Raw genomic sequence first — 23,382 nt, forward strand, 5'->3', positions numbered from 1 at the left:
GCCGTGGTGGTGGTGGTGGTGTGGGTGGGTGGGGGGGGGGGGGCGCCGGCCGACGTCTTGCCGGGAGAGGATGTGGCGTGCTGCAGAGTAGGCGCCGTGCTACAGAGGAGGCGGCTGGTGGAGGAAGAAGTGAGGAGTGGATAAAGCAAAGTGATAGTGTACTGGAGAGATCGAGATAGTGATAGTGCGACGGACGGCTTCCTGTTGCTCTTTTTTTATTTTACTTTTCACCTGCTGCTCCTTATTAGTGTTTCTTTGGTTGCTTTTTTTTCTCTTTTGCAATCTGACCTCTGGTCTATTTTCTATCACATAATTACGCCACCCAGATAATAGTACATCGACCAAATGGATCATCGGCCGTGTCTCTTTTGTTTAATTTTTGTATCTATGATCGACAACCCATTCGGTGAAGTAATAATTATATGGGTTCCTCTCAAAATAATTATGCATTCACAAATTCATTTTTTTATTGATAACCATTTTGTTCATTTGATTTATATATAAAAACATATATGGGTAAGAAATTTAGTTATTTTATTCATAGCCCTTTTGGTCGTTTGATTTATATTAGCGGCAAACGTTGTTTAGTTCTTTTTTACAAGCATATCCGGTATGATAGTGTGGTTCAGTCATCATCATTTTATGATACTATTTTTTTATTAATATTTTTGTTATTAAGCATAACAAAAATTCTTTATCATCAAGGTCGTCTTGTGGTCTCTGGATGTTAAATTGCATGGAGTACTTCACGGGAGATAGTTTGTCCGACACTCCCAAACAGGTATATTTTGCATCGTATCATGATACTAATTATTTTGTGTTGTATCATTATTTGAAAACTAAGTCTTATTACTACTTCACTTTAGGTTCACATGACAGATTTTAGAACAAAATTAGTCGTCATTTTAGTCGACTCGGAATTCAATGATGACGATATAAGAAACCGAGACTTGGATGATGATGAAATCAACACGGATCCCACTGATTGTATGATTGTCGAAAGACCTCCTAACAAACCTAAAGCATCCATCTCATCGTCACAAGTTGAGCTCATCTTGCAATCATTTATCCTTTCGCCGTCTGTCACTCCAACAAACGACGACTTAATAGATGAACTTTGCTTGTTCATCAGCATGGTTGATGATGTCCCGATGCTAGAGTAAGACACATTTTTGCAATTCATTTTTGTTCCTATTACTCTTGTATAATGACAGAATTCCCATTTCACAGGAGCGAATGGGTGAAAAGCTCTCAACCTTATCCTATTAGTTTGAACTTGAGACAATTAAAGAACGTATTAAAGAATGATGAGTACATGGATGCTGGTTGTTTTAACATGGCTGTGAGGATACTAGCGTGCCACGACGTCCAGCTTGCTAGAGATGTCCCAACACACTATATGGATCTACGATTCTGTGTAAGTTATTATAATCACATTTTACATTTTGCCTTATTCTACTCATGTTTTCTTACATTATTGTAGTCCATGTCCCACGATGCACGAGTCCCAAGTCATCGTGATGGTATGGACATTGATATGTTGGCACAACTATTTGATAGCTGGCCTAATAGCAATGAGTATCATATCTCAGAATGTGATACGGTAAGATTTCAATCCAAAGTCATTGTTTATTTGGTCTTAATAAATGATAATGATTGATGCGTCATTGCAGATTTTATTGCTTTGTGATATTCTTGGACTACTTTTATTGTTCATCTTGGACCAACAAAAAAAAGTTGTTTCTATTTTGGACCCGCTTTCAATACCTACTTTCGGAAAGCATATACTTAAAACTATGGTCAACGATCTAAACCTTGCACTTCAAACTGCAAACCCTGCCTTCAAGGACGACATTATAAAACGGGGATGCAAAGTTCCTGTTGTTCCCACAAATTCATACGGGTAAGAATCTTGTCAATACATCACAATCTTAATTGATTCATTCAACTCACATGTAACATTTCATACATGCAGTCCCCTGTCTGGTTATTTGATTTTCAATTTAATGCACTCATGGCATGATGGAACGCTACATTTTCCAGTACCCAAGGTAAGTATTTCACACCATGCTCATTTCTACACATGTTACTCATGTTTTTTTTTCTAATAACAATGTTATATAATGCATATGTAGGATAATTTTGAACTAAGGAAGCGATTTTTGGTTCATATTTTGAAGTATGAAGAGAATGAAGTTCTAAACAATATCCCAGTCTTAGAACGAAGCATTATAGATCGAATCAAAAGATGGACCTTCCAGAGAGGATCATCATCAAATGATGATTACTAGATAATTTTGCTTAGTTGTTATTTTTACAATACATTTATGTGATTGTTAATTTTATGTGAAGACATGTGTATTGGTCGTGTGTTACATGCACAGAGTTTTTTCATTTTTGTATTTCGAATTTTGGAATCACAACATTTCAACAATGGAAGTCTTTCACCGGTCAAACAAGACCTATGACTTCATCTAAAATAAATTATTACATTGAAATCATTGAGACCTATGACCTATGACACGCATTTAAATGTTCCGATACAACAATACAAAAGTTCATTTTTTATTTTACTTTATTAGGATACGTGCGTTGCACGTGCACACTTACTAGTTATGGGAAACAACCAAAGCATTTTTCCTGTTTCTCTCCCTCGTCAATAACTCCACCTTGCATTTCTCCCTAAAATCTTGAAGCGGTCATGCATGCGATTTGTGTTGAGGACCCTCTCCCAATATACGCATAACATACGTTTTAGTTACGATGCAGTGGTTCCTTCGACTTGTGGTTTGGTTTACAACCCCTACAGGAGATCTCTCTCACAGAAACACGCTGTGGCACCTGAGATAAAAAAAGAACGAAAATGATAAGTACTTGACGTGAGGTGCGAGCACATGGCAAATCGAACGTTTTATGGCAATTCTAGTGACGTAAGGCTGGCAAATTAGTTGACACGCACGTCAATTTTCTGTTAAAAAATAAACCGAAGCACGAAGTTGTTATGCTTGTCAACTAGAGTTGTCATACTCGCCTCACTAAATTTGCAATAAAAAATTATTCGATTTGCCATGTGACATTCGGGTGTTATCAGATTCCAAAGCGAAACTATCGCACCTCCCTTCTCCGCCTAGCAGTAGCTCGGTAGCCACATCGCCGTTGACGCGGTTTCTGGCGCCTCTGCCGCCGCACTCAACACGTTAACCACACTGCCCCGCTCTTGGTGGCCACCGAATCTCTCTTGGCCGCCCAACCCTACCTCCGGTGTTGTCGCCCACGACATGTTGTATGTGCCGCTTTTGAAGGTATGGGTGCTCCAGAAGATTTTCATTGTTATACATTGGAGTCAACGCAAATACATGTCAGTGCCAACTCTTTTTATTTTGCGAGGAGTGCCAACTTTTAATCTAGAGACTGGATGAATGTGTGCAACTAAAATTATTATGACATTTGTACTACCTGATGTGTTAGCAGGAACTAATTTAGACTAGTGAGTTGTACGTGCTTTGCACGTGAGTTGTGAGATCTCGTTACAACACAATGTTGATAAAGAACAGACACTTACGTATTACGTGCATGAAGTCCAGGATACAAATTTGTTTTGTTACTAATGATAGCTAAACCCATTGAAAAAGGAAACCTTAGTTGGATAGTGCTCCAATATGTGTATATAACACATTATACATATGGACCTTAAGGATTAAATTTCATGAATATGCCAAGAAAGTGTTGCAGCATTTGGTTGAAATTCTCTGAAAAGAAATATGGACCGTAAGAAATGGTTGGTCAGAAGTCTTTCCACTAGTAGAAAAAGAGGCTTCCATACGCCCCCATTAGTTCCCAAAATAATCGAACCGCGACCAAAGGGGTCTTTAGTCGCGGTTCGGGAGGAGACCCGCGACCAACTATCTGGGCCCAGCGCGCTCGGTCGACAGCTGGCGGACGGGAGGGGCTTTAGTCCCGGTTGGCCTGGCCAACCGGGACTAAAGGTCCTCAGGCTGGCCCGAAGGCCTTTAGTCGCGGTTGGCCAGACCAACCGGGACTAAAGGTGACTAAAGGTGCCCGAAGGCCTTTAGTCGCGGTTGGCCAGACCAACCGGGACTAAAGGTAGACCTTTAGTCCCGGTTGGTCTGGCCAACCGCGACTAATGGGATTTGAGGCATTAGTACCGGTTCATGGCACGAACCGGTACTAAAGGCCTCATTTTCAAACTCTACCCCCCCCCCCCCCCCGGATCGCCTTTTCAGTTTTAGAAAAAACAAAAGAAAATGATGGAAATGTCAATAAAATAAAATAAAATAAGTTTCCCATGTGATATGTGGTCTAGTTGTTGGGAAAATTAACAAATATGAATTTCGACTTTATTTGCAAAATCTCTCTGGAATTTCTTAAAATGGGCATAACTTTTGCATACGAACTCGGATGAAAAAGTTTTTTATATGAAAAATCATCTACTCAAAAAGTTACGTCCGAATTTAACCGGGGGAACCCCGTTAAACATTTTCAAAATCCTCAAAAACCTAACAGAAAAAAAATACGGGGCTTTTAAGATCTGGAGAGGCAAAAAAATTCAAAAAATTTCAAATTGTGGTCAAACTAATTATTCTAGAATATTAGTGTTACTAAATATAATTATTTCAGTTTTTTTAAAACTTTGGTCAAATCTGGTCAAACAATGGTCAAACTAATTATTCCAGAAATATTAGTGTTACTAAATAATTATTGTTTTTTAAAACAATAGTTTCAAACTCAAGTGAAATGTGTCACTTCGTGCTCAAGCTAAATTCCTGAGAGTTAATAGAATTGACATCCTACTATTGTCAGGAAAACAACAAGTGCAGACTTGGAAACGAGGGAGAATAGAACCCGGAAGTTAAGCGTGCTCAGGCTGGAGTACTGAGAAGATGGGTGACCGTCCGGGAAGTTAGATGATTTGGAATGATGAGGGGTGATTAGAGATTAGAGGATAAATTGAGCAGTGATGAGGGGTGGTGATTAGAGATTAGAGGTTAAAATAATTTAGAAATTTGAAAATAAAAAAAATAAAAAAAATTCGCAAAGAAACCAGGTTTAGGGGGGCTAAAACCCTAAACCTGCGGAGGAGGCCTTTAGTCCCGGTTAGCCACGAGAACCGGGACTAAAGGTCCTCCGCCCCGACGGACCCCTGGCGCCCACGTGGACGGGCCTTTAGTCCCGGTTAGCCACGAGAACCGGGACTAAAGCCTTTAGTCGCGGTTCGTAAGAGGCGCGACTAAAGGGGGGGTCTTTAGTCGCGCATATTTAGTCCCGGTTGCACAGCCGGGACTAAAGGCCTTTGCGAACCGGGACTAAAGGCCCATTTTCTACCAGTGTTCACTTGACTAAAAATTCACAAGTAATCTCATAAATGGATACACTTTTATTCAAGCGAGAAACTCTAATGGAGTAAGAGCATGCATGGAAGATTCTAGACTAAATCATAAATGGACACACATTTATTCAACCGAGAAACTCTAATGGAGCAAGAGCATGCATGGAAGATTCTAGAATAAATGAGAAGTGTGTAAAGATAGTATATGTAATAACTACAAGGGTGTACTAAATTTTTTTATTATTGGAACTTCTAGACAATACACATGGCAGAATCTGATGTAATTGATAGGAAATCGAAAGGTCAGCAACGCTCGGATTTGCCACCTCTTGACTGTCAGATTGAGTTCATCCAACGGTCCATATTCAAACTTATTCGCACACTATATAGTGTATAGATAACACGTGCATCTGAACAATATTCCTGTGATATTTTGAATTTCAGACCGGAAAGATGAGATAGGAAAAAAGAGCATCAACCCGATGAGATTTTGAAATGAAACTTCGAAGCATCCTTGGCAGTCATCTGGTTCCTCTGCCATCACCGTAAGTACAACCAAAATTTATTGGGGTCAAGTGCAACAAGATGATAAAATAAAGAAATAAGAGCAACTAATGAAATTCAAAACTAAAGAAGATAGAAAAAATAGTGATATATTTAAGGAGTATAAAAATTAACGGAATGAGTGAAAGTGGAAATGAAAAGAATAAGAAGAATAAAAACTGAAAGATAATGACATGACAGACCAACTAAGAATGGATGCCAGAGAAAGAAAAGACAGAATTAAAAAACATGACATACAATATTCATGTGATGTTTCAAATTTCAGACCGATGAGATATGAAAAAGATCATGAACATGTTGAGCTTTTGAAATGAGACTTTTGAAGCATTGTTTGGTGGTCATCTGGTTCCTCTATCGTCATCCTATGTACAACCAAGTTTAATTGGGTCCAAGCACAACATGATGAGAAAATAAAGAAAAAAGAGCAACCGATGAAATTGAAAACGGGATGATTAGGGAATTAGAAAAATTGACGGAATGGGGGAATAAAACTATTGAAAGCAAAGAAATAAGTGAAGAGAATAAAAACTGAGAGATAACAACTAAAAATGATAGATTAACTAAGAATGGAGGAAAAAGAAAGAGTGGATCGAGGAGAATGGCAAGATATAATTACAAAATGAAGAGAGAAAAATGACATGGCTTAGATGAGGAATGACATGGCTCGTAAAAATAATAGTTGGATTAACTGAATGAGCAAAAGACATTGACTAAAAAAATGAGAATGGGAGAAGTAAACTTAAGAAATAGAATGGGGAATATTTTTGGAAAAGATTGATACTATGAAACTGAACAGAAGTGTAAACGAACAACAAATGATGGAAAGCAGAACAATATTTTATGCTCCGGCCATGGGTAACATCCACTTTTTTGTATGCTCTGCCCAACTACAGTTCTTTGTCATTTCTTATAGCTAGGAAAATAAATGGGAGATAATAAAGATGGATTGCTACGAACGAGGGAAAACTGTAGGAATTGCCACTGTCATGTGCATACTAATGAGTTAAGGGAAGAGCATCACATGAAGAAAAACAATCATAACAATGCATGCACAAAAGCTAGAACTTACCTAAGGTCATATTTCCACTTTGTTCACAGTGCCATCGGGAAACAACAGTCTAGCAGATGACTGATTCAACCAACAAGTTTCATTCTTTTACAAGAAAGGAGAATGCTTCTGAATTCTGACCTCAGTATCTGATACGTCTCAAACATATTCATAATTTTTGTCTGTTTTATGCTACTATAATATCACTTTTGTATACTTTTTATAACATTTTATATTATTTTTTTGAACTAACCTATTAATTTAGTGCCGAGTGCCAGTTATTTTCTGCATGTTTTTGTCTTTACAGAAATCAAATCTATGGAGGTAAAAAATGCTAAAGATTTAATACGATTTTTTTGGGCACGAAGGTTCCAAAAAGCATCGGAGGCAGACGAGGGGACCCATAGGGCTTCCACACGTCCAGGTGGCGCGGCCAGGGCCTACGGCGCTCCCCATGCCTATGTGGGCCCAATGAGCACCGCCTTACATCGAAATCTCCAAATCTTTTCACCGTCACAAGTTTCTGTTCCAAGGAGATTCAATCTGGAGGCCTGTTCTGGCACTCTGCTGAAGGGGAAATTCACCATGGGACGCTTCTTTATCAAAATTGTTGCCTCCATGATCATGTGGGAGTAGTTCACTTAGGACCGTAGGTCCATAGCCGTAGCTGCAAAAAAAACACGTGATCTTGCAACAACACGCACTAATTGCAAACAACATCATGCTCTAGTGAGGAGATTTGGATGGGAGCTTAAGAGAGTGCTTGAGGAAAATAACACACGTGGAAGAAAGGGGAAAAGCAAAGCGGTTGGTGTGCATGAGGATAAGGAGGAACAGAACCGCTCCCTACTGATAGTGCTGGGCGGGCCGCACACAAGACACGCGCCGTACAGTAGAGAAGGCGAACGCTCGTGTGGAATCGGTTGATTGAAGGTAAGCATTTCCGAAAAAAAAAAGGCAAAAGGCAAAGAAAAAACAGAATGTATCACCAGCCGTTACAAAGCAGACCTTGCCAGGTGGGCCGACCCGGCTTAGGCTATACATGTCAGGCACGACACGGCCCACCCAGGCACACACAGCTACACTGGTCATGGCGAGCCGGCACGCGTGCTGCGCTCCCTGGCCCAACCACAACAGAACAATGAAATAGACCGACCCATCGACACGCCGTTTTGGACTATTTTGGGTCTATTTGGCATTTTTTTAGGCTTACATAAAAAAATCTTGGAAAATTTAAAAAGTTAACGGGTCTTGCCGTGTCGGCATGTGTGTCCAGCCTCTCGTGGCCTGGCACGGCCTAGGCAGACCACATGCTGGCACAGCCCAATTAGATATGTGTCGGGCCAGGCCCATCAAAGGCCGGGAACGCAGGCTAATGTGCCGGCCCCTGGCCCGGCCCAGATGGCCACCTACCCTCCTTTGGTTGCAAGTCAATGAGCATAGTCCGGGCCTAACTCATCAAAAGAAAAGATTGTCTAAAAAAATCAAAAGAAAAGAAAACCCCGACTCAAAAAGAAAAGTTATAGACCAGGCCCACCAAAACGGGAAGAACTCCTCGACAAGAAAGGGGGTAAAAGATGGAGGTGTCCGCCGACGCGGCGGCGGCGGCGGCGGCGCGGACGCTGCGGTGGGCCGGCCGTGCGGGGCACCTCGGCGGCGTCCCCCGCGCCGCAGTGATCGGCGCCGTGGGCACCATCGCCAAGGCGTACGTGTCGCTGCTCAACACCACCACCGTGCACAACGCCGACGCCCTCCACCGCCTCGTCTCCTCGCGGCCCCCCGGCACGCCGCTCCTCACCGTCAGCAACCATATGTCCACGTATGTTCCCCCACTCCCCCGAAATATCCCTCCCGGATCTCCCCCGTGTACCGCTCTTGCTGTTTGTGGCTTCTGAGTTCTGACTAGATGTAGGAGGAGAGATCGGGCGGCGATGTGTTTGATCTGTCGTGGCTCTGGCACCATTGTCGCGAGAATTGTGCGAAATTGTTGCTGGAAGCCAGCAAGTTGCATCGTCTTGATAACATTTACTCTAGGATTGATGCTACGCATCTGAAAGGGCATGTGCTCTTTGGGATTTACAGCACATAGTCAATACCTATGTATTGCTGTCATTAGCATACTGGAAGGGGACTCTGAAGTGTTGAAATTCCTTTTTAGACACGTTTTTTAGCATGGATCACTTGAGAAGTGTGCATCCTGCTCTTTTCTCATCCTTTCATATGCTACATCATGCTGTAGATTGGTGTTCATGTTTAAGGAAAGCATGCATTGTATTGGCTTGTTGTATAGTACAGGTGTCATGTATAGGTTCCAGTGTGGACAATTACAAATTAGTTAGGCAGCTGTACACAATTCTTGTGTGCCGGAAGTTTTGGTAACCTTGAGGTTATCGTATACTTGTTTGTACAGGATAGATGACCCGTTTATGTGGGGATTCAAGGGTTTCCCTATAACAGATTCAAAGCTTGCAAGATGGGTGCTGACAGCAGAGGATATCTGTTTCAGGAATGTATTCATGTCTTACATGTTTCGACTTGGTGAGGCTCCTTGTCGTGTTTGTTATTTACGTTTTCTTTTCTGCACAGGTATGTATGGTCAAATGATAATCAGTATGTTGTTACTGTGGCATATTAATCATGTAGGCATAGTGAGCTTCCCAAAGCCCCACTGGCCCACTCTCTCACTTACTGTAACTAATGTTGTGGAGCACCTCCAGCATAGGTCAATTCAGATATGAAATGTTCACTTAGTGGAGCCAGTTAATGGCATCTTTCTGTTGAGCATGTAATAACCTCATTTAATCCAGTAACTTTGTGCATGTTTTTGCATTTTAAATGCCGACGGCCTTCGTAGTTCTAACAAGCTTCTAAAAAATTGGTTACCTAAGCAATCATGGTTTATTGCTCTAACTACCAAGACTAGCTTCAGAGAGTTAAATAAAAACTTGTCAAACCTGTCCAAGCATTCTGTATGTTATATCTCTTTGTTGGACCATGTAAATGGTGTGCATAATTGTTCTGTAATTCAAATTTGCCATAAAGTTGACATCTACCGTTAATTGTCTCTCTTTTCCAGTCTCCATATGAAAATGATACGATCTGATACTTGACATGCTATGTGTTGTGGTGGTAATACATAAATGATGATATGCTATCTAACAGCTATGTTATCTCTAGTTCAGTTGCTACTTTTGATGTTCAGCACTTGTGTGTTTTTGTCATCTTTATTCTTGTATTTTTCTTATCTTTTCATTTCAGGGTTTCATTGCAAGGCAGAGTTGGTATCACTCTGCATGGCATAATTTGATAATATTGTTATTGGCATATAATTTTATGCACAGGGAAATGTGTGCCGATCACTAGAGGGGCTGGAATTTATCAAGACCATATGAATGAGGCCCTTGAAGTGCTTAGCACTGGAGGTTGGGTATGTGCATTTTCTTCGGTTCAGCATTAACTATTACATCATTAACATATGTTGTGCTTATGGTTATAAATTCTGGTCCTTATTTGGTTGTAAATTTCTTCATGGCATATTCAAACAGTTGCATTCATTCCCTGAAGGAAAAGTAGCCCAAGATCACCAACCAATCAGACGGTTGAAATGGGGAACTGCCAGTCTTATTGTCCGAGCACCTGTAACTCCAATAGTATTGCCTATTGTTCACACTGGTTTTGAAAAGGTATATGGAAATATTTGTATCTCTGTAATGCCATCATTTTGTGCATGGTTTCATGTGTTGAATATGGGCTTCAAATAGAATGGCATATATATAGTTCTCTTCTGCAATTTGAATTATATTGCACGTTCAGTAAACCACTTGTCTCCAGCACTAGTTCATTTGTATTCCCTTTCATTAATCCAAGATCTCTTTTATGTTATATATATGGTACTCTGAACTTCTCCTGATTGTACTTTAGGTCATGCCAGAGAAATCATTTTTTGGACGCCGTCCACCATTACCTCTCTGCGGCAAGGAGATAAAGATCATCGTGGGAGAACCAGTAGATTTTGATCTGCCAGGCTTAAAGCAGGTGGCAGCAATGATACCACAAGACACATCCTTCGAAAGGAAGGGCTGGCCAACCATCACGCCGGAGGGGCTAGACGAGGCAGCGCAGAGATGGCTTTACCAGAAGATGTCTGATAAGATCCAGTCCGCGATGGAGAGCTTGAGGAAGACGCTTCTGAACTTGAAGCAGCATTGACATTGATTCTTTTTGTTCGTTCTTCGACCATGGGGCAAGGATGCGCCGCCTTTTTTCTCCGATACCTTGTTGAATTGGTTAGGGCATGGTAGCTTTGTTAGCTAGTTTCAGATGATGGGATCTTGATACAGCGATTGGGAGGATACGGGAATCGAGAGGGATGGAGTAGTTCTCCAGTGGACATTACACCTGCCATAGAAGCGGGGGGTGAGAATTAGAGTTCAGAGTGTCAGATTTGGTGTTTTTCTTTTTTGCAATAACAAGAGTATTCAGGCTGTTGCCTAATTTCATGGCTCTTTGGACCGTATTGCCATTTTGTTTAGCCAAGGAACTGCCCATAGAGATTTTCACCATCTCGTGAATGTTATCTACAGTATGTCTGAAGCCTAAATCACCCTCGACGTTTTCTGAACCTGGAGATGGTTTATCTTTTATATATACCTTTACTCATGTGAAAGACATAGTTGGTGTTGGTGATTATCCACCTGCCTACCTATATATACCAATTAATTATGATGTTGGAGGTACGTCGCTTTGCTTCGAAGGCCCAGAAGGGACCGATTTATTAGCTACGGGTGGATCCAATTTTAGCTCTTGGCCATCATTCGCCTCCAAGGTGAACCATTATGTGTCCAAACCTTGTAGAGAAAGTGTTCCAGCAACCTGTTAACTTACGTGCCAAGCTTCTTCCTAACTGAAATTTTTTGACGTCGTGCAGATTAGAACTGATAAATAGTTCATTCCTGTGTATCATTGATATTTATTTATTTATTATTTGCCAAAGTGTATCATGGATCTTTTAACTCAGTTTATACAGGTTCGTGACCATAAACTTTCAGTTGAAGACTCGTAATCATATAGTGAGGTGGAACGGAAAAACAGCATGACAACAAACATCAGCTTCAGTCAGTACCTTCAGACCAAAAGTAACACTACAGATAAGCCGTCCGAAACAGATTTGAGAATGAGCTGTAGGTATGGAGCTGTCATATTCCTTGCTCTTGTTCTTCAGGGCCTGGTACGCTCCTCAAGTCCTAAGGCTCTCAAGAAAGCTCATGCGCTTCTTGTCCGCATTGCTCATGAGGTAGTCCAGGAAGTCACTGAAGCTGCTCTCCTTGTATTTCTCAGGATCTTGCTCATCCACCAGCTCCTTGGCAACGGAGACCTTCTCGTGCATCGCAAAACTATGGATGCTCGCCATGGAGATCCTCGCCTCGCCATGGTTCAGGACAGCACGGTGCACGGCGGTCTTGACCCTGCCATTGCTCAGAACCTCCATGCAGTCTCCTACGTGGACGTGCAACGCGTGCCGGGGTTGCTGGACCACTCTCCAAGTGTCACTACTGCGGTCAAGGACCTCCAGGCCCGGGCAGCTCGCGAGCAAGATGGTAAGAAATCCATGGTCGGAATGTGGCGCCAGCCCTATCGCCGATTCGCCTTCTGGCTCTTTCGGGTAGCAGTTCACTTGCAGTAGCTGCAATCCGTTCTCAAATTCTTCATGCTGGTAATGCTTGCCCAGTCCTAGGCCTTCAAGTATGGCTTCCATCAGCTCCAGAGCCACCCTCCTTACTCCAGCTGAAAATTTTCCCATGTCCTCCCTGTTTTCAGTACATGAAAAACAGCTATGTTATATGAGAATCACGCAATTGGTTCTGTAGTTCAAGATTGTAAGAAGATTTCTAGAAAAAATGTTTTGCCTGTAGGTTGGTGGTTTTTCTGGCCAATATTTCATCCATTCACTGAGGGGATGGGCATAATGCTTTAGGAATGTCCGTGACGGACGAGTGCCGTCCTTTGAGCTGGTGCCGTATCTAACAGGCCTTCGGATGTCGTCTGATGCAAACTCCTGCTTTGTCTCACTTGGCAGTTTGAAGAATTCTGAAGCTGCTTCAACGGCACGGTCCATGACAGATTGACTGATCCCATGGTTTATAACCTGAAAAAAATGAGGATTATCATGGCAATTTGGATACGCGGGTAAGCTTTGTTTGCTCCCTTATACCTGCTTGTTAGTAGAGTGTCTAACAAGGGTTCATGAAAACGCAGTACCTTAAACTCTCCCCTAACCCTAACATAGACACATGGCTACTTTATCGGAAAGACACATTCTATGAAGTTGTTACTTTTCTCGAACTGATGTTTACACTTTTATAGTTTTATTAGTAGTCTCCTTGAGAACCTTGACATTGCTTTAATTTAGAAGTTGAGGATTACAACGTTTTATTGGCACAAAATGGACCTGTTATATAAATGTTCTGCTATTGCCCTTACTAAAAGGTCCTGTTTGCTGCTTTGTTGTGTCATAGGACAATGATGCAGTTGTTGAAACCAACCATTTATATCGAGTACCAACTGTTCATAAAGACTTGAGAAAATTGAGATGCTTGTACACTCGCGTTGCGCAGATACTTAAGAATATCTTTTCTAAATTTTATGGAGACTAATTCACAGATAAAAAGCGTACTCAAGGCTGAAATGTGCACGGCATGAACACAACAAAGAATGCAACAAGAAATGGGAACGATCTAAAATCGGCACATGCTGAAATGCCTTCAATGTAGTATGATGTCATTGAGGTGAAAAACGAAGGGTGAAATGGGGACTGAACTTCTTCGGCTTCGTGTTGCTTGCCAGTTCTCAGTTGTCATGTAACCAAGCAACAAAATGGAGCTAGCTCCTATGATTCATCTAGTTGCTCTTTTCGCAGTGGTTCTTCAACTACAAATCTGCTGCCTTGTTGTGTCCACATCCACCCATATAGGACAATGATGCAGTTGTTGAAACCAGCCATTTATATCGAGTACCAACTGTTGATAAAGACTGAAGAAAAATTGAGATGCTTGTACACTCACAGTCCGTAGATACTTAAGAATACCTTTTCTAAATTTTATGAAGACTAATTTACAGATAAAAAGTGCACTCAAGGCTAAAATGTGCACGGCATGAAAATAATTAAGAATGTAAGAAGAAGTGGGGACGATCTAAAATCGGCACGTGCTGAAATACCTTCAATGTAGTATGATGTCGTTGAGGTGAAAAATGAAGCATGAAATGGGGACTGAACTTCTTCGGCTTCATGTTGTTTGTCAGTTGTCATGTAACCAAGCAATGAAATGAAGCTAGCTCCTATGATTCGTGTAGTTGCTCTTTTCGCAGTAGTTCTTCAACTACAAATCTAGTTTAGTTTCGTCGTTTGTACATGTGGAAGTATTCTCCGAGAGCATACCTGAAAGTATCCGAGATCATGGCACGCATTGGCGATATCTTCCACCACGCGAGATCGTGTCTCGGGTTCAAGAGTGAGATGGCCCAGGTTGATCACCGGCATTGGCGGCACCGGTGGGTGGACCTTGTCCGACCTGAGCTGCTCCTGAGGGGTGCTCCTTGAATCGCAGGACATGTCAACGTACCGTGCAGGCACCTGCACCGGAGTCCGATCAGACTAGTTCAGAACTGAGACAGGATGGATTGGAGCTCCTCTGTGAGGCAGCATCTACTTATAGGCAGCTTCATTGATTCCATGTAACGCAGGAAATAAAACTTTGGCTGGAAGGATGAGAAAGGTGATAGCTTGTTGCGAATTGCGATGACCTCTTTATGATCACAAGCAAAGCATTCAGAAGAATGGAGGTCTGGTCAAATTGCAGGCAAATGAAATCTACGGGATCTCCAAGATTTTAAACAAGCCTCTGACAATCAAAATCTCTGCCTCCCCTTCGTCACTCGACCTGCCCGATCCTAACAATTAAGGACTTTTTGGATCCGGTTTTCCCTATAAACTGGTGGACCATATATCTTCTTCTTAATGAATCGCAGGAACCCTTGCCCTGGCGCGACGAGGTTTTAAAAAAAACAGTTAAAGCACTGACATAATGTATCAGACAACTGACAAGGGCTAGCAGATTACTTGCAGTGATGATATCACTGTGATGCTCCACAAAGCGACGCATGCAAACTAAATCAAACATCATCTGATTGGCGGCTTGCTTCGTCCCTGATAAACAATATCTGAGAGAGAGGGAGAGAGGGGACCTGGAGAAAAGGCAGCAGCCGCGCTTGTCACCCCGCCAGCAGCAGCAGGCGCCGGTGATGAGGGAGCACGGTGGTGGCGAAGAGCAGCGCCGGTGGCAGGAAATCGAGGGAGTCGAGCAAGCGCCAGCGGCGGAGGTGGCGAGGGGCGTCGGGAGTGCGGAGATTTTTCTGACTGGAGATGGCTGGGTTGTGGCCACACGTCGATGTTGAACAGTTCTGTCTCCGGACGGAACCAATCCAGACTATCATTCGCCTCCAAGCTGCAGCATTATGTGCCCAATCTTGTAGAGAAAGTGTCCCAACAACCCGTTAAGATGAGGTACCGTACCAAGCTCCCTCCTAACTGAAACTTGTGGAGGTTCGCATTCCAGATGGAAAGAAGTGAGAAATAGTTCAATTATGTGTACCATGGATATTTAAACTCACTTGGTTGATAACACAGCTTATATACAGGATTAATTTTACATCGTGGTGTTTCTTTACCTGATTTTTCAAATACAGACTCTATAATAATCACATAATGGGGTGAAAGTATAAAAATAACATGACAACAAACAAAAACTTCAGTACCTTCAGATCAAAAGTAACATCACAGATAAGTCGTCCCAGGTAGACTGAGATGAACTGCTGTAGGCATGGAGCTTTGTCAGCATCTTCAACAGCTAGCACGCAGCTGATTGGTACTCCATCCGTTATAAGAGCGTTTAGATCAATAGTACTTTATATTTCTTTACGAAGGGAGTAGATAGTAAAATTTTAGGTTTTGAAGCAGCCAACCTAAACTAAAATTTTAGGTTATAACCTATATTTTGCTACCAAATTGATACATATACCAATCTAAATACACAAAATCCGAAAAGAAAAATTGTGGCCAGGTGAAGCCAAATGCCGCCCTCGTGAACTTTCCCCACCGTCGCGTCACCCACGTCTGCACGGCCGTCCCTAGCCCCACCGGCCATTTCCACCACCCAATCGGTCCGCCGTGAACCGCGTGGTAGCCACCACAGTCGACGCCCCGATTTCACACATCCCTCTCTCGACACCGTCGGATCTGCCCCCACCGCCACCCCCACCCCCACCCGATTCCTCGCCGCACCGGCTGCCGCCGAGCTCCATGCCACCGCCAGATTCCTCGCCGCCCCCGAGCCCCCGCCGCCGCCCAATTCCTCGCCGCGCCACCGCCCCGAGCTCCTCCTCATCATAGGAGATGTGGCCGCCACGGCAACCTCCGCGCCGGAATCTCCCACGCTCCTCCTCGCCGTACTGCGGCGTGAGGCAATGACCATGGATCCGCCTTCCCGGCCTCCCCACCGTCGGATCTCCATGTTTCATTTGCTTTTGAAAATTTATTAGTAGGTATCCAATTTTGAATCTACTGTAAAAGCTAACAACATTTTAGTTACCTAAAATCTTCTCGATCCGCATCTAAAACTGTACTTGGTATTCAAATTTTAAGCTACTTATTGAAGATGCTCCAGCAGTACCACTAACTTATCTAAGTACTATTAGAGTGCCAGCAACTTGGATAATTGGTTCGATAAACACTACAGATCATAACTGCATATTACAGTAACTTGCAATCTTGCATAACTTAACACTAGTAGAAAAAGGGTCAAATGTCAAGCACATTAGTGCCGGTTTGCTTTTGAGCCGGCACTAATGTGTGCATTAGTGCCGGTTCCAACGGCTAGCCGGCCGCTTTCATTAGTACCGGTTCGTGGCCGACCTTTAGCACCGGTTCGTGCCACGGACCGGTACTAAAGTGAGTGGTGGCAGGATGTTGTCAGTCCGGGGCCCCTCCAGCACCTTTAGTACCGGTTCGTGGCACGAACCGGTGCTAAAGGTCGTCCTACATAAACCCTTCGTCCACCCGAGCTCGCTCTGTTCTTCCCCTTTCCCCTCTCCTCTCTGTTCTTCCCCTCTTCCTCTCGAGCTCATCACACATTTTGCCCAAAATTTGTCAAGATTTGAAGGCCCCCATCCATTCAAATGATCACAAAGGTTAGCAACTTTGTCCTTTCATCTCTCATTGCTAGATTAGCTCTTGCAATGCTTTGTATAGTGATTAATTTATGAGTTTAGTAATTTGGGAGAAAATATATGTGCTAGTATTTGATTTATATGCAATTTGAGGTCAAAAATAACACTTAGTTTGCATATGTAGGTGTGGTTTACTTAGTGCCTTCTAAATCTCCGTCGTAACCACAGCCGATCGCCCGCACCGTTCCGTCGCCGGCACCACCTTGTGGTGAGCCTCTTGTTCATGAATGTTTTACATTACCAAATTGATGTTTGTGTGATTTGGATATATAGTTACTCGTATAATTATCTTACCCGTACGTTGTTTGTTATACATAGTGCCATGGTTTTGATATCTGTCCCGTCGGCCCTCGTCCTTGTTATGATTCGGATGTGGTATATTCTCTTTTAAAACTAGTTGTTGCATTTCGTGTTTATGACAAATTATGCCCATCAAGTTGACATAGATATTTTTGTCTAGGAGGTTTGTGAACCGGAAATTCCAACCGACCCTATTGTCGAGAGGTTAAATTTAGTTGAAAGAGAAAACGAGTATTTGAAAGAAAAATTGAAAAGAATTGAGGGGGAGAAGATGGAATTGGAGTTGCATGTTGCCGATGTCGTCGATGATCACAAGATCAAGATGGAGAAAATGCGCTTGAAGATTAGAAAGATTAGAAAATATGCCATTGATAGTGAGGCTTGGTATCATTATGCTGTTGGATCAATTGTTACCTTAGTTGCGATCTTGATCGTATTTGTTGTTGCATTTAAATGCTTTAGTTAGAGAGTTATTTGTTTGTTGCATTTAAGTCTTGTATGAACTTTACGTATGAACTTGTATTAATTTGGTGTTTCCGGTGTTGTGTAATAAAGATGAGCCGATAATGGATGTACGATGACCGATGCTCTCCCGAGTTCATTAATGGCGTGCAAACTTTTCTGCTTGCGGCTGAGGCAAACAAGCGGGCGGATGGTTTTATGCCTTGTCCATGTTTAGTCTGTAAGAATGATCACAATTACTCTACGTCAAGAACCATTCACGTCCACCTGTTTAAGTCTGGTTTCATGCCCCACTATAATGTTTGGACCAAGCACAGAGAAAGAGGGGTTATGATGGAAGACAATGAAGAAGAAGAGGACGACGACAGCTATCCTGGCCATGGGTTCCCTGAATACGATGATACAACACTGGGGGAAGAAGCCGAGCCGGCAATGCGGGAAGAAGCTGAAGAAGAGGCATCAGATGAGCCCGCTGATGATCTAGGTCGGGCCATTGCCGATGCAAAGAGAAACTGCGAAGTGATTTGGAGAAGAAGAAGTTGCAGCGCATGTTAGAGGATCACAAGAAATTGTTGTACCCAGATAAAGAGGCAATCGTGTCAGGAAGCGGGTTTTTCTTTGGCCAAAAGGTACTCCGAACTTGGAACGAGCATGAAGAGATTAACGAGACTTCTTTCTCTTTTGAGTTTTTCTGGCGGACCTGCCGCGCAAGATCTTTGGTCTTCCCCTGGAACCGATGAAAAAAAGTGGTGCGAAGCTGACAAGAAAAAGTTGGGCACCACACTGGAATTGCTGCAATGGAAGGCAGAGAATGGTGTATCTGACAAGGGATTTGGAAAGTTGCTGGTAATGATAAAGAATATGCTTCCAAAGGACAACGAATTGCCCGAGAGTACGTACAAAGCAAAGAAGGTTGTCTACCCTCTAGGGTTAGAGGTGCAGAAGATACATGCATGCCCTAATGACTGCATCCTCTACCGCGGTGAGTACGAGGATTTGAACGCTTGCCCGGTATGCGGTGCATTGCGCTATAAGATCAGGCGCGATGACCCTGGTGATGTCGAGGGCGAGCGCCCCAGGAAGAAGATTCCTGCCAAGGTGATGTGGTATGCTCCTATAATACCACGGTTGAAACGTTTGTTCCAAAACAAAGAGCATACCAAGGCGATGCGATGGCACAGAGAAGACCGTAAGAAAGACGGAAAGTTGAGAGTACCCGCTGACGGGTCGCAGTGGAGAAAAAACGAGAGAAAGTATGGGAAGGAGTTTGCAGATGACGCAAGGAACATATGGTTTGGTCTAAGCGCAGATGGCATTAATCCTTTTGGGGAGCAGAGCAGCAACCATAGCACCTGGCCTGTGACTCTATGTTTGTATAACCTTCCTCCTTGGTTCTGCATGAAGCGGAAGTTCATTGTGATGTCAGTGCTCATCCAAGGCCCTAAGCAACCCGGCAACGACATTGATGTGTACCTAAGGCCATTAGTTGAAGAACTCTTACAGCTGTGGAATGGAACAGGTGTACGTGCGTGGGATGAGCACATGGGGGAAGAATTTGACCTAAAGGCCTTGCTGTTCGTGACCATCAATGATTGGCCTGCTCTCAGTAACCTTTCAGGACAGACAAACAAGGGATACCGCGCATGCACGCACTGTTTGGATGATACCGACAGTATATATTTGGACAATTGTAGGAAGAATGTGTACCTGGGACATCGTCGATTTCTTCCGAGCAGGCATCCCGTAAGAAAGAAAGGCAAGCATTTCAAAGGTGAGGCGGATCACCGGACGAAGCCTCGCCACCGTACTATTGCTGATGTACATGATATGGTCAAGGATTTGAAGGTAGTCTTTGGAAAGGGTCCTGGCGGACAACCTGTTCCGAATGACGCTGACGGACGCGCACCCATGTGGAAGAAGAAATCAATATTTTGGGACCTGCCCTATTGGAAAGACCTAGAGGTCCGCTCTGCAATCGACGTGATGCACGTGACGAAGAATCTTTGCTTGACCCTGCTTGGCTTCTTGGGCGTGTATGGGAAGACAAAAGATACACCTGAGGCACGGGAGGACCAGCAACGTATGCATGGAAAAGACGGCATACATCAGGGTCATGCCAGCTACGCTCTTATCAAAGAAGAGAAGGAAATCTTCTTTGAATGCCTGCTCAGTATTAAGGTACCGTCTGGCTTCTCGTCGAATATAAAGGGAATAATAAACATGGCAGAGAAAAAGTTCCAGAACCTAAAGTCTCATGACTGCCACGTGATTATGACGCAACTGCTTCCGGTTGCATTGAGGGGGCTTCTACCGGATAACGTTCGATTAGCCATTGTGAAGCTATGTGCATTCCTCAATGCAATCTCTCAGAAGGTAATCGATCCAGAAATCATACCAAGGTTAGAGAATGATTTGGTGCAATGTCTTGTCAGTTTCGAGTTGGTGTTCCCACCATCCTTCTTCAACATCATGACGCACGTCCTAGTTCACCTATGCGAAGAGATTAACGTTTTGGGTCCTGTATTTCTACACAATATGTTCCCCTTTGAGAGGTTCATGGGAGTCTTAAAGAAATATGTTCATAACTGTGCTAGGCCAGAAGGAAGCATCTCCAAGGGCCATGAAAATGAGGAGGTCATTGAGTTTTGTATTGACTTTATTCCTAACCTTAAGCCGATTGGTGTTCCTGAATCGCGGCATAAGGGCAGACTGGATGGAAAAGGCACGCTAGGAGGGAATCAAAAAATATGTATGGACGGACATTCTCTCACTGAAGCACACTACACAGTTCTACAGAATTCCGCCTTGGTGGCTCCGTATATGGACGAACACAAGAATTTTCTACGCTCCAAACACCCGGAGCGGTCTGATGACTGGATTACACGTGAACAAACCAGGAGTTTCGCCGGCTGGTTGCAGACACGTACCATGCATGACGCCTCTATTGAAGATGACCTGTACTCACTGTCCCAGTTACCATCTTCGAATATAATGACTTTCAAAGGGTACGAGATAAATGGTAATACATTTTACACGATCGCCCAAGATAAGAAGAGCACCAACCAAAACAGTGGTGTCCGCTTTGATGCAACAACCAAGACGGGAAAGGAAACATATTATGGTTACATAGAGGAGATATGGGAACTTGACTATGGACGTGGTTTGAAGGTCCCTTTGTTTCGGTGCAAATGGGTCAATATGACACGAGGCGGGGTAACGGAAGACCCGCAGTATGGAATGACAACAGTGGATCTCAACAATCTTGCGTATGCAGACGAACCATTCGTCCTAGCTAATGATGTGGCACAGGTTTTCTATGTGAAGGATATGTCTACCAAGCCGAGAAAAAGAAAAGGTAAGGAAGCGAATGCATCATACGATGAGCCAAAGCGCCACATAGTTCTTTCTGGGAAGAGAAACATCGTGGGAGTGGATGACAAGACAGACATGTCAGAAGATTATGAAAAGTTTGATGAAATTGCTCCATTCACAGTGAATATTGACACGCGAAGAAAAAGTTTCACACCCAAAGATCTGGGATGTGATCGGCTTCACTATCATCACTTTCTTCTGTGTTTCACACCCAGGAGGGAATCTCTGTAATAGTTAGGGTAGTTATGTGTTTTGGCATTTGAAACGCGAAGAAATTTTATGTGCAAACAAATTCTTTCATGCATTTACTGATTTTTTCAGCTAAATGACCCTGAAATTGAAAAGCATTTCAAATGAACTCAGAAAAGGTTGAAAGTTGGCATGGTATCATAGTTTCACCCACATAGCATGTGCAAAAAAGTAGAGAGGGTTACCGCAAAATCTAGATGCACTTCGTGTACAAAATGGACAATCTATTTCGAAGTATCAGGGTTTCGGACGAAAACTCATCCGTTACAAAGGCATTTCATTTTTTTAAATAACCTAAGCATTACCAAATTGAATATAATGATAAAACACACTAATATTAAACATAAGAAAAAAGAATCACTGAAAATCTATTTTCAAAGTTAAGTTATTCACAAACTAGTGATTCACACAAATTTCAAATAATTCAAAATGTAAACTATTCAAATTTGTAAACTACCGGCACTAATAGAAAGTTTGTAATTTTTTGTACCTAAAGCAAAAATATTCACAAAGAAACTCTAAATACAGCAAAAAACAACTCAAAAATAAATAAAACAAAAATAATAAGAAAATAAAAAAGCCCACCTACTGCGCCACAGCGGCCTGCATACGACTAGAAACCCAACCTGTTGTTGGGCCAGGATGCAGGCCCGCAAAGGCCCAGTAGGCCCACAAGGCAGCACAGAACATTTAGGCCCAGTAGGCCTGCTTTGGAGAGGAGCTCGAGAGAGCTACCGCACTGGGGCTTATAAACCAGTGCGGACGCCCCTCGGCTAGCGAGGTGGGACTAAACATGACGCACCGCACCTGCGCCAGCGCACCCCCTTTAGTACCGGGTGGTGGCTCAAACCGGTACTAAAGGGGGGATCTTTAGTACCGGTTGGAGCCACCACCCGGTACTAAAGGGTGTGCGCTTCCCGGCGTTTGGCCTAGCCAAAACAGACCTTTAGTACCGGTTGGTGGCTTCAACCGGTACTAAAGGTTGTTCTATATAAGAAAACACTTCAAAAAAAATCAGTTTCTCATCTCTCCCTCTGCTTCTTTCTCCTCTGCCCCGTCGCCGCCGCCCCTCGTCGCCGCCCCCGTCGCCGTCCGTCGCCGTCCCCGTCGTCCCCATCGCCGCGCCCCGCCCCGTCCTCCTGTCGTCCCCGCCCGGCCCGTCCCCGTCCCCGTCGTCGCCGCCCCGTCCCCATCCCCGTCGTCACCGCCCGTCTCCGTCCCCGTCGCCGCCCCCCGTCGCCGCGCCTCGCCGGTGAGCTCCTGCCCCGGCCGCCATGTCCACACACACACACACACACACACACACACACACACACATTGTTATAGAAATGTTAGCAATTTTTGCTGTTTTTTAGTTATAAAAATATTAGAAATGTTAGTTATATAGAAATGTTATAAATTTTTCTGTTTTTTAGTTATAGAAATATTTATAGAAATGTTAGCAATTTTTCTGTTTTTTAGTTATAAAAATATTAGTAATGTTAGTTATATATATAGAAATGTTAGAAATTTTAGAGTTAGTTTTAGCTATGAATTAGATTAATGTCAAATTGTTAGAATTTGCATATAGAATTTTAGTTATCACAATCCAATCATTTAAAAAATGTTACTTTTTGCGGGCATATAGTATTTGTTCTCGACGATGCCCGGCCCGCATCCTCGCCGTCGACCCGTTCGCCACGACGTCCGGCTGACCCATGTCCGGGATCGGGCTCCGCTGGGCTGGCACTGGGAGGTGCTACCTGGAGGGGTGCGCCGC

At 43.2% G+C, this 23,382-nt stretch overlaps 2 protein-coding genes across 5 annotated transcripts; one reads left to right on the forward strand and one right to left on the reverse strand.

Annotated features, from left to right (window-relative positions):
• The first annotated feature begins 8,483 nt into the window (after positions 1 to 8,483).
• LOC109744855 (N-acylphosphatidylethanolamine synthase) lies at positions 8,484 to 11,475 on the forward strand. Its single transcript, XM_020304004.3, has 5 exons — positions 8,484 to 8,778; positions 9,370 to 9,497; positions 10,301 to 10,386; positions 10,505 to 10,642; positions 10,881 to 11,475. Exons 1-5 carry the CDS (start codon positions 8,537 to 8,539, stop codon positions 11,166 to 11,168), a joined length of 882 nt encoding a protein of 293 aa, XP_020159593.1. The 5' UTR covers positions 8,484 to 8,536; the 3' UTR covers positions 11,169 to 11,475.
• Positions 11,476 to 11,908: 433 nt separating this feature from the next.
• LOC109744840 (flavanone 3-dioxygenase 3) lies at positions 11,909 to 15,497 on the reverse strand. 4 transcript variants are annotated; one of them, XM_073509078.1, is made up of 5 exons: positions 15,201 to 15,489; positions 14,395 to 14,589; positions 14,175 to 14,335; positions 12,866 to 13,104; positions 11,909 to 12,766 (listed from the first exon to the last, which is right to left on the reverse strand). In XM_073509078.1, the coding sequence occupies exons 3-5, from the start codon at positions 14,244 to 14,246 to the stop codon at positions 12,196 to 12,198; spliced, it is 882 nt and encodes a 293-aa protein (XP_073365179.1). In that variant the 5' UTR covers positions 14,247 to 14,335; positions 14,395 to 14,589; positions 15,201 to 15,489; the 3' UTR covers positions 11,909 to 12,195. The 4 variants fall into 4 exon arrangements, with proteins under 4 accessions (XP_073365179.1, XP_020159574.1, XP_073365178.1 ...); XM_020303985.2 differs by lacking the exon at positions 14,175 to 14,335 and having other exon boundaries at positions 15,201 to 15,497; XM_073509077.1 differs by lacking the exon at positions 14,175 to 14,335 and having other exon boundaries at positions 14,395 to 14,995; positions 15,076 to 15,486.
• Between the last annotated feature and the right edge of the window lie 7,885 nt (positions 15,498 to 23,382).

The sequence above is a fragment of the Aegilops tauschii genome, chromosome 2 (genome assembly GCF_002575655.3).
Source record: "Aegilops tauschii subsp. strangulata cultivar AL8/78 chromosome 2, Aet v6.0, whole genome shotgun sequence".
In the NCBI taxonomy this organism is placed as follows: Eukaryota; Viridiplantae; Streptophyta; class Magnoliopsida; order Poales; family Poaceae; genus Aegilops; species Aegilops tauschii.

Coding starts and splice junctions, on each gene's coding strand:
- LOC109744855 (XM_020304004.3), top strand. CDS start 8,537: ATGGAGGTGTCCGCCGACGCGGCGGCGGCGGCGGCGGCGCGGACGCTG. Junction 8,779..9,369: donor GTCAGCAACCATATGTCCAC/GTATGTTCCCCC, acceptor TTGTTTGTACAG/GATAGATGACCCGTTTATGT. Junction 9,498..10,300: donor GTCTTACATGTTTCGACTTG/GTGAGGCTCCTT, acceptor TTTTATGCACAG/GGAAATGTGTGCCGATCACT.
- LOC109744840 (XM_020303985.2), bottom strand. CDS start 14,568: ATGTCCTGCGATTCAAGGAGCACCCCTCAGGAGCAGCTCAGGTCGGAC. Junction 13,105..14,394: donor ATGATCTCGGATACTTTCAG/GTATGCTCTCGG, acceptor CATTTTTTTCAG/GTTATAAACCATGGGATCAG. Junction 12,767..12,865: donor GAAAAACCACCAACCTACAG/GCAAAACATTTT, acceptor TACTGAAAACAG/GGAGGACATGGGAAAATTTT.